This window comes from Cricetulus griseus (assembly GCF_003668045.3).
Source record: "Cricetulus griseus strain 17A/GY chromosome 1 unlocalized genomic scaffold, alternate assembly CriGri-PICRH-1.0 chr1_1, whole genome shotgun sequence".
NCBI lineage: Eukaryota > Metazoa > Chordata > Mammalia > Rodentia > Cricetidae > Cricetulus > Cricetulus griseus.
Genome location: NW_023276807.1, coordinates 207,246,101 through 207,258,527, shown reverse-complemented (window position 1 = coordinate 207,258,527; position 12,427 = coordinate 207,246,101). Strand labels below are relative to the sequence as shown.

Sequence of the window (12,427 nt, the reverse complement as noted above, 5' to 3'; positions counted from 1 at the left end):
GGCTTTGCCCTTTCCTCTACAATGGTCCTCAGCCATGGAGGAAATGATGGGATGTCCCATTTATGGATAAGCATGCAACAATCACTTAGTCTTAGCACTTTGAACAGTATAAGTTTCTATAGTTACCACTGCACACTGCAAGAAGCTTCTCTGACCAAAGTTGAAATGACAGCAGAACTAATCTGTAAGAATTAACATAATTATTTAGAAAGTAATTTGCTGTGTATATCTTATCCATTTAGCAAACAGCAGCTGCAGTTTTCCTACTGGGGCCTATGGCCTCCCCACATCGTGGCTTTTGACTAGGTTTTCAGTAACACATGGGAATTACCTCCTGTAGTGTGAGCCTCAATTCCAATCAGGTATTTGGTTACCCCATAACAGGGTTGCCACTATTGCACCATTCAGTCAGAAGTTTAGTACAATATGTATATATTTAGGGTTTAACTTTGGGTTTTTGTTTGTTTGCTTGGGGGGGGTTGTTTGTTTTATTTCTCAAGACGAAGTTTGTTTGTGTGAGAGCCCTGGCTATCCTGGAACTCGCTTTATGAAACAGGCTTGCCTTGAACTCAAAGAAATCCTCCTGGCTCTGCCTCCCAAATACTGGGATTAAAGGTGTGCACCTCCATACCCAACTGTGTTTTGTTTCTTAAAGCATCTTGTCTTTTTGTAGGTTGTGTGGCCTAAGTCTTCTAATTTTCCTGTTCTTTTTGTAGGTTGTGTGGCCTAAGTCTTCTAATTTTCCTGTTCTCTCTGGTTTATCATTAGAATGCTATCATGTTTGGGAAGAAACGACACACAGATGTACAATTCTACACAGAAGTTGGAGAGATCACTACAGATTTGGGGAAACATCAACACATGCATGACCGCGATGACCTCTATGCTGAGCAGGTCTGAGAAATTCAGAATCACATTTAAAAAATAGTGAAGTGTGTGGGGCTAAGTATGAACTGAGGGATATATTTTATGCGCCTAAATAGGTACCAAATAATGTCAATATCTGCTCTGATGATTCTGGTATAAAGACTTATGAATTAGGCATAGGTTAGAGAATCACCTCCATGGTTTATGGTATTAGCCTTGAATAAGGTAAAGTGTCGGAGTAAGGAGATTTAAAGTGACAAAAGAATTTTGAAGGTAGATACTAATTCATGATGACTGTGAATAATATTCTTTTCCTCCACAGATGGAACGAGAAATGAGACACAAACTGAAAACAGCCTTTAAAAATTTCATTGAAAAAGTAGAGGCTCTAACAAAGGAGGAGCTGGAGTTTGAAGTACCATTTAGGGATCTAGGGTAATACACTTGTTCTTCCTCTTGTCTTGTGCTGAAAGTTCATGTGTCTAGGTTTTGGGATGGGTTATTATGTCTTTAATAGTTTAATATCACAAATACTCTTTTCTTTTTCCTATAACTGATAACCTTTGAGATAATAATTCAAAAATTGTAAGGATCTTGGGCTAAAGAGATGACTTCAGGGGGCCCTGATGCCTCTGGCCTCTGGGCACGTGTGCTCATGCACATACCCACATGCAGGCACACATGTACAAGTAATTTTTTAAAAAGTAGATACATGTGTTTTTAAAATCTTAAGGGTTTCCATGAGTGATTTCCTTAGCTGTTTGGCCGAGGGAAGATGCTTTTGTTATGTCAACAGCAGTCTCCCTGTAGTTAGTGGACTATTCGTTTTGTTTTCTCCTTCAGGTTTAATGGGGCTCCCTACAGGAGTACCTGTCTCCTTCAACCTACTAGTAGCGCACTAGTAAATGCTACAGAATGGGTGAGTATTCTTGCATCCTTTATCGCTACTTTGAATTTTCTGGTCTTTTCCGTTTCACTTTTCTTCCAACCCCAGTGTTGAGATTAAACTAACAAACGGCTAAATGCTGTACTGCTGAGTAACACCCACATCCTTCTTTCTTACTCTTAGTCACAGAATTGGTAGAAAGCACAAGGAGCAGGCAGTGGTGGCGCATGTCTTTAATCCTAGCACTTGGGAGGCAGAGGCAGGCGGATCTCAAGGCCAGCCAGCCCGGGCAACATGGAGAAACCCTGTCTCAAAAACCAAAGGGGGATCCTTTTGATCCTAATTATTCTGATTTTCATCTTTTGACACTTAACTCAGATTTAAAACTCATTCAACAAATGATTCTTCTAAAACCTCTGTTGTGTTTTAAAAATTAGTTTGAGGATTCCCTGAATATATTCTCCTTGAGAGAAGCACTAAAAGAAGAGTGTTTGGAAGGAAGTTTCCATGGTAATGATACAGCTCCTGTTTTGACAGCCACCTTTTGTGGTGACGTTGGATGAAGTGGAGCTGATCCATTTTGAGAGGGTCCAGTTTCACCTGAAGAACTTTGATATGGTGATTGTCTACAAGGATTACAGCAAGAAAGTCACAATGATCAATGCCATTCCAGTTGCCTCTCTAGACCCCATCAAGGAGTGGTTGAAGTAAGTAACCTTGCTCTCCACGTCCCATTTACCCTGTATTATAAAATGCTATGTCTATTACACCATGGTGTGTGCTTGTAGTCCCAGGAATTTGGGTACCTGAGGCAGAAAAACTACCTGAGCCCAGAAATTGGGGTCCAGCCTAAGTAGTATATGAGGATCTGGTCTCTGGTTTTTTATTCATTCATTAATTTATTTACGTGTGTGTGTGTGTGTGTGTGTGTGTGTGTGTGTGTGTGTGTGTGTGTGTGTGTGTGTGTGTATTAGGTATATATAATATATCCCCTCTTCTCCCTTTAATCTCCTTCATTCACCTAAACAGTTGGACTTCTACTTTGATTTAATCTACACATGTATGAATTTATGTGAGCATAAATCTAGGAAGCCCAAATGAGAAAAAACATAATTATTACTTTTGGAGACTGTCTCAGTTCTCTTATATGCTGTCTACAGTTGCATTCAATTTTTTGGGGTGGGGGTCCTTATCCATTCTTACCAGTTGATTCCTTAGCTTAGCTACTATGAATGAAGCAGGCTGCAATCCATACTAATGCAAATACCTCTGTGATGTGTTGACTTGGAGTGCAAAGGTAGATCACATTTCTATTCTTGGAGAAACCTCCATACAGGTTACAACAGAGATTGGATAAGTGTATAAGGATTCTCTTGTCCACAGCCACACTGTCTTTTGTTTTTTTTTCTTGGTGACTTATATTCTGACTAAAGTAAGATGAAATAATCATTGTAGTTTTAATCTTCATTTGGTTGATGGCCAGTGAACCGAATGCTCTGTTTTCATTAAGTTATGTTTCCTCTTTTGTGAATCTGTGTGCCTGTGTGTATGTATCTGCACCACGTGTGTGCCAGAGCCCATAGAAGCCAGAAGAGAAATAGATGTTGGAAAGTGAGCCAGGGTCTCCTACAAGAGCAGTAAGCACTCTTAATCTCCGAGCCGTTTCTCTGGCCCGAAATTATTCTGCATTTATTTGTTGACTGGGGCATGCAGTATCATGCCCTAGCTCACATGTGGCGTCATTTCTCTCCTTCTACCATGTGGGTTCAAGGGAACAAACTCAGCTCATCAGTTGTTAGCAGGTGCCCTTACCTGATGCATCTTCTCATTGAGATCAGGCTTCGGTTCTCTTGAGACAGAGTCTCACGAAACCAAGGCTGGCTTAAACTCAATATGTAGCACCAAGGGTAACCTTGAACTTCTGATTCTGCCTCTACCTCCTGAGTGCTGAAATTGCCGGTGTACGCCCATACACAGTTTATCTGGTTTTGGAGATCAAACCTAGGGCTCTATGCATGCTAGGCAAGCACTCTACCAACTGAACTACATCCTTAGGCACCTGTCGTTCATTAACCCAAATTTATTGTTTGGTTTCTTGTTAGGTTTTGAGTTCTTTCTATTTTTTTCATTTTTGTGTATGAAGTACACATATGTACTACACATATGTAAATTGCTTGCATGCCTGGTGCCCAGGGAGGCCAAAAGATAGCATTTTATCCCTTGGAACTTGAGTTACAGATGTTTGAAAGCGCCCATGTGGGGCTGGGAATCAAACCCAGGTCCTCTAGAACAGCCTTTATCTTTATTCTAGATACTAATCCTCTGTCAGATAACTGGAAAAGATTTCCTCCCATTCTGTAGTCTGTCTTCACTCAATTAACTTTGGCTATATGGCTTTTTAATTTTATGAGGTCTCATTTGTTTTTTGATTTTCAAGACAGTTTCTTTGTTTAGCCTTAACTGTCCTAGGACTCACTATGTAGACCAGGCTGGCCTTAAACTCAGACATACTCTTGCTTCTGCCTCCCAAGTGCTGGGATTAAAGACGGGTGCCACCATTGTCCAGCTTTTCCTACTCCTGTCTGACTTACTATTGTAGTGTGTTTTCTTATCTGTGGCTTCAAAGATGTGTTTATTTTCTGTTCAGTTTGAAGGGTTCTTTCTGGTATCTGATTTCAGTTTGGTTTTCTTCAGTGTTTCTCTCTGTATGAAATTTTTCTTTCATAGCTTATATTTTTTCTTTAAAAAAAAAAAAAGAAAAAAATCTTATGTGCATTGGTGTGAAGGTGTCAGATCCCCTGGAACAGGAGTTACAGACAGTTGTGAGCTGCCACTGAACTTGTAAATTGAACCCAGGTCCTCTAGAAAAGCAGCCAGTGTTCTTAACCCCTGAGCCAACTCTGTAACCCCATGGCTTATATTTTCATAGCTTATATTATCTTATTTCCTTCAGCAGTAGTGTTCTCTTGGAATTTGTTTAGGAGTTTGTGTAGTCTTCTGGGTTCTGTTTTAATGATTTTGGGAGCAATGATGTCACTCTGTAGGTAGGTAGGTAGAGTGACTGACTTTTGCCTATGTGGCCATTGGTTGGATTTGATTTTTTTTTTTTTTTCACCTGACTGCCCCTATTGTTTCAGGTTGCAATCTTATTTTCCCCAGCTATACTGGTAGCCAGGTCACAAGGCATAATCCTCTAGTCTTACTTTGCTATTAAAATCTGTCTGCAGAATTAATCACTATCAAAGGGTAATCTATAATGAAAGTACAGTAATGGACAGATAAGAAAATAGTTATGCTTTTCAGTGCCAAACACTAGGAAGTAAAGGGTTACTTGTAGTACTATATGTACCGAATACATTAGCTACTTTGGGTGTGAATGGAAAGATGGAAAACAATCTCAGTAACACTAGTAACTAGTACTGTGTTCACAGAAACAGAAGAGGGCAGTGTATTTAGCAAAGGGAATGGGTGAAGGGTTAGGGAGGCTGAAATCATACAATCAAATGATATAAACCATTCCCAGCTCTTAGGTGCTGAAATACAGATTCCTAAAACCTGGCCAGCAAAGGACAACAAAAAGGGAATTTTGGGGTGGAGAGAGCATGGTGGTATATAGTATGAAATGTTTCTTGATTTCCTGTATTCTGCCTTGAGTTGCCCCAGTTAGAACTGAGGCAGATTTGAAACAAAACCTTGTTTGTTTTCATCTTCCAAAGAACTGGGCTACACGCTCTTGTTTTCTTCCATTGTCTATAAACTGTTCTTCCATTTGGCTTTCTAGTTATTTCGATGTGGAAAGGACTGTACTCCATACTTATTACTAAGAGAAAAGTAGAGTCTATAGAGTAGATAATGAGCTTTTGCAGAAGACCCAGGTTAATTAAGATTTAGAAAGTAGAAATTTTGTTTTTGTTTTTCGAGGCAGGGTTTCTCTGTGGCTTTGGAGGCTGTACTGGAACTAGCTCTTGTAGACCAGGCTGGTCTCAAACTCACAGAGATCTGCCTACGTCTGCCTCCCGAGTGCTGGGACTAAAGGCGTGCGCCACCACCATCCTGGGAAAGTAGAAATTTTAATGTAAGTAACATTGTGTAAAGCAGATTCTGTTGGTAGGTCTTAGGCAGGACATATGTTAATGATTTATTTTTATGAAGTATGAGTGCTTTGCCTGCATGAGTGTATATCCACCACATGTATGCCTAGTGCCCACAGAGTTTAAAAGAGGGAATCTGGGGCTGGAGAGATGGCTCAGAGGTTAAGAGCACTGACTGCTCTTCCAGAGGTCCTGAGTTCAATTCCCAGCAACCACATGGTGGCTCACAACCATCCGTAATGAGATCTGGTGCCCTCTTCTGGAGTGCAAGTGTGCATGGGAGCAGAATGTTGAATACATAATAAATTGAAAAAAAAAAAGAAAAAAGAGGGGGGATGGAATCTGATCCCCTAGAACTCTGTGGGGTAGTAGGCGGTTGTGAGCCACCAAGTGAGAATGGGACCTGAACTTGGGTTTTCTGCAAGAGCTCGTAACTGCTGGACCATCTCTCTAAAACCCCTTTTCTCAGTCATCTGCTCTAATGTAACAGTCCACAAGTTTATAAAATGTCATTTAAGCACCTTAGAAATTACGAACATTTTACATACTTAGAAAAATATGAGCCCGGTGTTGGTGGCACACACCTTTAATCCCAGCACTCGGGTGGCAGAGGCAGGCAGATCTCTGTGAGTTCGAGGCCAGCCTGGTCTACAGAATGAGTTCCAGGACAACCTCCAAAGCAATACAGAGAAACCCTGTCATTAAAAAAAAAAAAGGAAGGAAAGAAAGAAAGAAGGAAAAGATATGCACCTCCTCAGATAGAGCCTCTGCCAAATAAAAATGATAGGAAACCAGAGGAATGATGTGGGACAGGCCAATGGAAACTGCCCTTGGTTCTTCATTCTGGGTGAATGAATGAAGAGAACCTCAGAACTGATGATAAGTTAAGGTGGCATCAGTGAGGGGTAAGGGAGTTTGGGTGAGTCATACAAAGACAAATGAAGAACAGACTCATTGGTTCTGAAGAGGGAAAAGATGAACTCAGAATTGTTTAAGGAACAAAGTTTGTATGGGTTGGAATGCTTTCTGCCATGAGGTTCAATGCTCTGGAAATTCAAATACCAGCCATTTAGGGCATGCCCAGGAAAGCTAATAGTCATAGTGACAGTTTATATTGTCAGAAATGCAATTTGATCCTGATTTTGTAATGTCGTTTTAGTTCTTGTGACCTAAAATACACAGAAGGAGTACAGTCCCTCAACTGGACTAAAATTATGAAGACCATTGTTGATGACCCCGAGGGCTTCTTTGAACAAGGTGGCTGGTCTTTCCTGGAACCTGAGGGTGAGGTGCGTGAGTGTGGGGTTTCTTTTTTTTTTATTTTGGTATGCAGTATTGCCTAATGTCATTTAGGCACTTAAGAGAATGACATCTATGAGTAGCACATAAAGGACCTAACCAGAGACAAGCTAAAAGCACAACTTGGTATTATTGCTTCTTTTGCAGGAAAATGATACATTTATTAGGTGTTGGTAGTCACTGCCCACATTTCTTTCAATTTATAAAACTATTCCTCACAGAGTTTCTTAGTGTTTGGAGGAGATGGGATTGAGGCTTATTACAAAAAGTCCTTTAAAGCTGGGCGATGGTGGCGCATGCCTTTAGTCCCAGCACTCAGGAGGCAGACGCAGGAGGATCTCTGTGAGTTCAAGACCAGCCTGGTCTACAAGAGCTAGTTCCAGGACAGCCTCCAAAGCCACAGAGAAACCCTGTCTGGGGGGGGGGGGTACTTTAGAAAATAGTCCTCTGGGGCTGGAGAGATGGCTCAGAGGTTAAGAGCACTGACTGCTCTTCCAAAGGTCATAAATTCAGTGCCCAGCAACCACATGGTGTCTCACAACCATCCGTTATGAGATCTGGTGCCCTCTTCTGGTGTGAAGATATACATGGAAGCAGAATGTTGTATACATAATAAATAAATAAAAATCTTAAAAAAAAAAAAAATAGTCCTCTGGAGGCTGAAGAGGTAACTCAGCAGTTAAGAGCACTGTCTTCTCCTTCAGAGGACCTAAGTTCAGTTCCTAGCACCCACATGGCAGCCCCCAACCATTCAACTCCATTCCAGAGGATTTGAAGCCCTCCTCTGTCTCCCACAGAATTGCCACACCGGGTTCATAGACATACATGTAGGCAAATACCTGTACACATAAAATTTTTAAAACATTAATCTTCAATAATAAATAATAGTCACCAAGTGTGATAACACACTCCTTTAATTTCTGCACTCAGAAGGCAAAGGCAAGCAGATCTCTGTGAGTTCGAGACCAGTCTAATATATATAGCGAGTGCCAGGTGAGAACTGCACAGTGAGACCTTGTCTCAAAAAAATTTTTTTTAATTAAAAACGTGTTTTAAATAGAGTTCCTGCCTTGCCATAGTCATTAATACAAAGTGTGTTTTGTCATTAATTCCCACAGACAAAAACAGATGAAATGACTGTTGAGAATCTAATAAGTGTACCTTAATGAATAATTTTAAGACAATTCCTTTATCTCTTGGTCATTTGGCTTTCTTATTTTTGAGTTTTATATATGAAATGATAGTATATTGAGTACATTGAATTAATTTGTTAGGTGAATATGAGCCAATGAGTAAAAGGGTCTTCTGCTTTCTGTACTTCACCAGGGAAGTGATGCCGAGGATGGAGACTCTGAGTCTGAGATCGAAGATGAGACTTTTAATCCTTCTGAGGATGACTATGAAGAGGAAGAAGAGGACAGTGATGAAGATTATTCATCAGAAGCAGAAGAATCAGGTTAGAGAGGATATTTGTTGGGCTACAAAAATGGCTCAGTGTTTGTAACAGCACCGTTATTACAGACCCTGAGCTCAGATCCCCAGAATCTATGTAAAAAGCCAGACAAGCTCTCTTGTAATAGCACTAGGGAATGACAGAGTTGGGGGGATGGAGGGGATGGACAGAGACAAGAGGGATTTAAGGATGTATAGGCCACCAGCCAAAAACCCCAGGCGCTCCAAACTTACTGAGAGCCCCTGTTGGAAGGAAGTACGGTAAACAACATCCTCCTTGGCTGCACGTGCACAGGCCAGCATACCCACACATCACAAATTTTAAAGGAGAAAACACCATGGCTTCCTCATCATTCCTAGAGATTGCTTTTAAAGGGAAAATGTTTTACATTCTGCTGTATTTCTGCATGATCAATGTACTATCAATATTGTTGCAGACTATTCCAAGGAGTCTCTGGGCAGTGAAGAAGAGAGCGGGAAGGACTGGGATGAGCTAGAAGAAGAAGCTCGAAAAGGTTTTTAAAATTTGTTGTTTTGGGTCACTTATTTAGTCATTTAATTTATGTGCAATTTTCACACTATTCTTTGTTTTGAAGTGTTAATGTTAAGAGCAAATTAGACTTGGAAAAGAATACTATAAAGTTGTTTGGGCAGGAGATTAGGGAGATGGCTCAGTTAAAGTGATTGCCATTCAAGCTTAAGAACCTGAGTTTGGCTGGGCAGTGGTGGCACATGCCTTTAATCCCAGGAGGCCGAGGTGTGAGTTCAAGGCCAGCCTGGTCTACAGATCGAGTTCCAGGATAGGCTCCAAAACTACACAAAGAAACCCAAAATCAAAATTTAAAAAGGGGTGGGGTTCCTGAGTTTCGCTCCCTATAAGGCCCTTACATAAAAACTGGTCACAGCAGTGTATGCTGGTAATCCCAGTGCTGGGGTGGCAAGGATGTGAGGGTCCTTGGGGATTATTGGCTGGCCCAACTATCCCATTAGCAGACTCCAAGTTCAGTCCTGGACCCTGTCTCATAAAATGGAAAGCAGTTGGGGAAGACAGCTAATTTCAGCCTCTGCCCTAGGTGCTCCCCAAAACACACAGACACAGAAAATACATATAGATGAAAACAAAATCTAAGCCACAGGTAGAACTTGACAATAGGAGAGGTAAGATCTATAATGAGGGTCCAGGTGAGGTTGATTCCATCAAGTTTTTTCAGTGTGCACAGAAGTGTGATTCCTCATAGTGAGAGAGTTACAATTAGGAATATTGTCTAGTTTGGTGTTGGTGTCATCAAAGTCAAGCCCCAAATAGAAGTTGTTAAAAATTAAAATGAATATGTTTGCTGCTGTGTCCTAGCATTGTGGTAAGTGCTTTGGGCAGGTACCCTTTTAATTCTCCTTAAAAAAGCTCAGGCCCCAAAAGCTTAAGCGGTTGTCTAGTAACTAGTAACTGACTAAATAACTAGTAACTGACTAAATGAACATTAACATTCAAGTTGATGTACTGGCTCCTGTTATTTGCTAATAGTAGGAATTTTAAGCTAATGAATCACTCTGCCTTCTGCTTAGCGGACCGTGAAAGCCGTTACGAGGAAGAAGAAGAACAGAGTCGAAGTATGAGCCGGAAGAGGAAGGCATCTGTACATAGTTCAGGCCGTGGCTCAAACCGTGGTTCCAGACACAGCTCTGCACCCCCCAAGAAAAAGAGAAAGTAATATGAACCGTGGTCCTCTGCTCTAATCTCTCTGCAGACAACTCCTAAAAATCCGACATGACATAGAAACTGTTTTTCCTTTTGGTTTTGTTGAAGTTTTGCCGTTTGTGTTTATGGGTTTGGGGGCCATTTGTGCGGACCAAGCTACTCGGGGAATTCCAGGCCCACCAGGACATGTGCCAGTGGCCCCGTTTCAGATGGCTGGCAAGGGAGGTGATGTTGAAGGGCAGGAGGCCCCTCCCACTCGATACCGTTTGTTTTCATCTGACAACCTATCTTTGGTATTTCAAAGCTGAATTACCAAGACAGTGGTAAACTGACCATTAGCTATTTCTACTATAATTCTTTTTTCTTTGCATTTTTATTTTTCATGGCTTTTTGAGACAGTCTCTGTAAACCAGGCTGGCCTCAAACTTGTAATCCTCTTGCTCTGCCTCCCAAGTGCTGGGATTACAGGCCTGAGCCACCACACTTAGCTGGAGCATGTTTCTGGCCCCACAGGTTCAGCCCTCCTTCCGTCCCTTTAAGTTCCAGATCTGAAGTTCTCAAGAAAGGTTCTTGGGCTCTGCGATGATTGTGATATACACAGCTGAGCTAAAGGCAGGGTGGGCTCATGGCTGGTCTTAATTTTCCTGGTTTCTTGCCTCATGCACATTTTGAGGCATTTCTGCTGCCTTGGAAGACATAAGCACTGGCACTCCATGGCTAGGTTTCTTCTCAAGTCCATATGTGGTACAATGCCAGAAGGCAAAATTACCACTGTCTCCTCTGATACATCGAAGGAAGAAAGGTCATGCCTCATACACTGCAGATGACATCTAGAGGGAGGCTCAAGGGAATCAATACACATCTGAAAGAGTAAGTCATGTCTTGACAAGAAGAGAAGCGGGAAGGAGGCCACACCCACAAGGCTGGACTCTGCTTCTCCTGCCTTTCCTTTCTCTGCAGCATCTTGTGTTGGTCACTTCTGATGATCAGCTTTGAAGAACTGGGGGACTTTATCTTGCCGTCCTCCCTGCAGCTTCTCTACATCCACCTGTCCCACTTTGCCTCCTCTGCTGTGACTTTAAGAGAAGGGGCTTCTCAGATTTTATGTTTGTTTTGTTTTCTCTCCTTAGCAGTAGGACTTGATATTTTGAATTTTGGAAGAACTAAAAGATAAATAAACTGGGATTTTTTTTTTTGTTTTTTGTTTTGTAAATTGTTTTTTATGAGCATTTCTTTGCAGTTCCTGAAATCAAATTTGCCTACTACCAAATCTGCCTAGTACCACAAAAATTGTAAGCCTTGCCTTTAGTTTGAGAAAGAGAGCAGATAGCACAGGAGACCAGATTTATGGCATAGCATGTTACTTTATAAGAGACTCTCACTGTGGTTCTCTCAAATCTTAGAGTGGAGTAGTTCTTTCATGAAAACAAATCTTCAGTCATCTCCTTGTAAATGCTATGGAGGGCAGCAGCTGCTCGAAGGGAAACCTTCAGCCTTCCAATTTGGATGGCCCGGTCTCCAGGGCTGACAACTGTGGAGAAGGATAAAGCCATTAGGCAGCAGCAGTGTTCTGTTTACACACTTTTGTTTTCTTTATATGTTTGAGACAGGGTCTCACTCTGGCCCTGGCTGGCCCATAACTTACTGTATAGACCAGGCTGGCCTCAAACTGAGTCTGCCTTTGCCTCCTGAGTTCTGGGATTAAAGGCCTATACCATCCATCACACCCATCCAATTATACACTTTTAATACCTGAAATTTGTCACGTTGGAGTTATTGCCTCATTCATAAGAAAATGAAACCATTATAGTGTAGTTTACATACATGAGGAAAAGATTAAGGTGCTTTGGAAACAAAAGGAGCACAGAAGCTAGAACAGAGAAGAAAGGGTTTTTAGGGCTGGCCAGACAGCTCAGTGGGCGAAGACAAACCTGACAAGCTGAGTTCAATCCTCAGAAACTACATAGTAGAAGGCAGGAAACTGACTCCTACAGGTTGTCCCCTGACATTTACACAAGTGTACACATAGATAATGAAGGTTAAAAAAAAAAATTAGACCAACTTTTTCCTCCACTTCTGGGGATTGAGTCTAGACAAGCATACACATGATCCAGAATGAAACATAGCTGTTGGGGA

General features: G+C 41.5%; 2 protein-coding genes across 3 annotated transcripts in view; one reads left to right on the top strand and one right to left on the bottom strand.

Annotated features, from left to right (window-relative positions):
- The window catches only part of Supt16h (SPT16 homolog, facilitates chromatin remodeling subunit), a 36,840-nt gene extending 25,353 nt beyond the window's left edge, over nt 1-11,487 (top strand). For both annotated transcript variants that reach the window (XM_027386665.1, XM_035452890.1), the window contains exons 19-26: nt 769-894; nt 1,190-1,302; nt 1,711-1,786; nt 2,291-2,460; nt 7,004-7,133; nt 8,470-8,599; nt 9,033-9,110; nt 10,159-11,487. In XM_027386665.1, coding sequence (XP_027242466.1) covers nt 769-894; nt 1,190-1,302; nt 1,711-1,786; nt 2,291-2,460; nt 7,004-7,133; nt 8,470-8,599; nt 9,033-9,110; nt 10,159-10,304 — 969 coding nt within the window. In that variant the 3' untranslated portion in view covers nt 10,305-11,487. The remainder of the gene's footprint in view (nt 1-768; nt 895-1,189; nt 1,303-1,710; nt 1,787-2,290; nt 2,461-7,003; nt 7,134-8,469; nt 8,600-9,032; nt 9,111-10,158) is intronic.
- A 138-nt stretch (nt 11,488-11,625) lies between these two features.
- The window catches only part of Rpgrip1 (RPGR interacting protein 1), a 56,863-nt gene continuing 56,061 nt past the window's right edge, over nt 11,626-12,427 (bottom strand). The window contains exon 25 of the mRNA XM_035453089.1: nt 11,626-11,822. Coding sequence (XP_035308980.1) covers nt 11,710-11,822 — 113 coding nt within the window. The 3' untranslated portion in view covers nt 11,626-11,709. The remainder of the gene's footprint in view (nt 11,823-12,427) is intronic.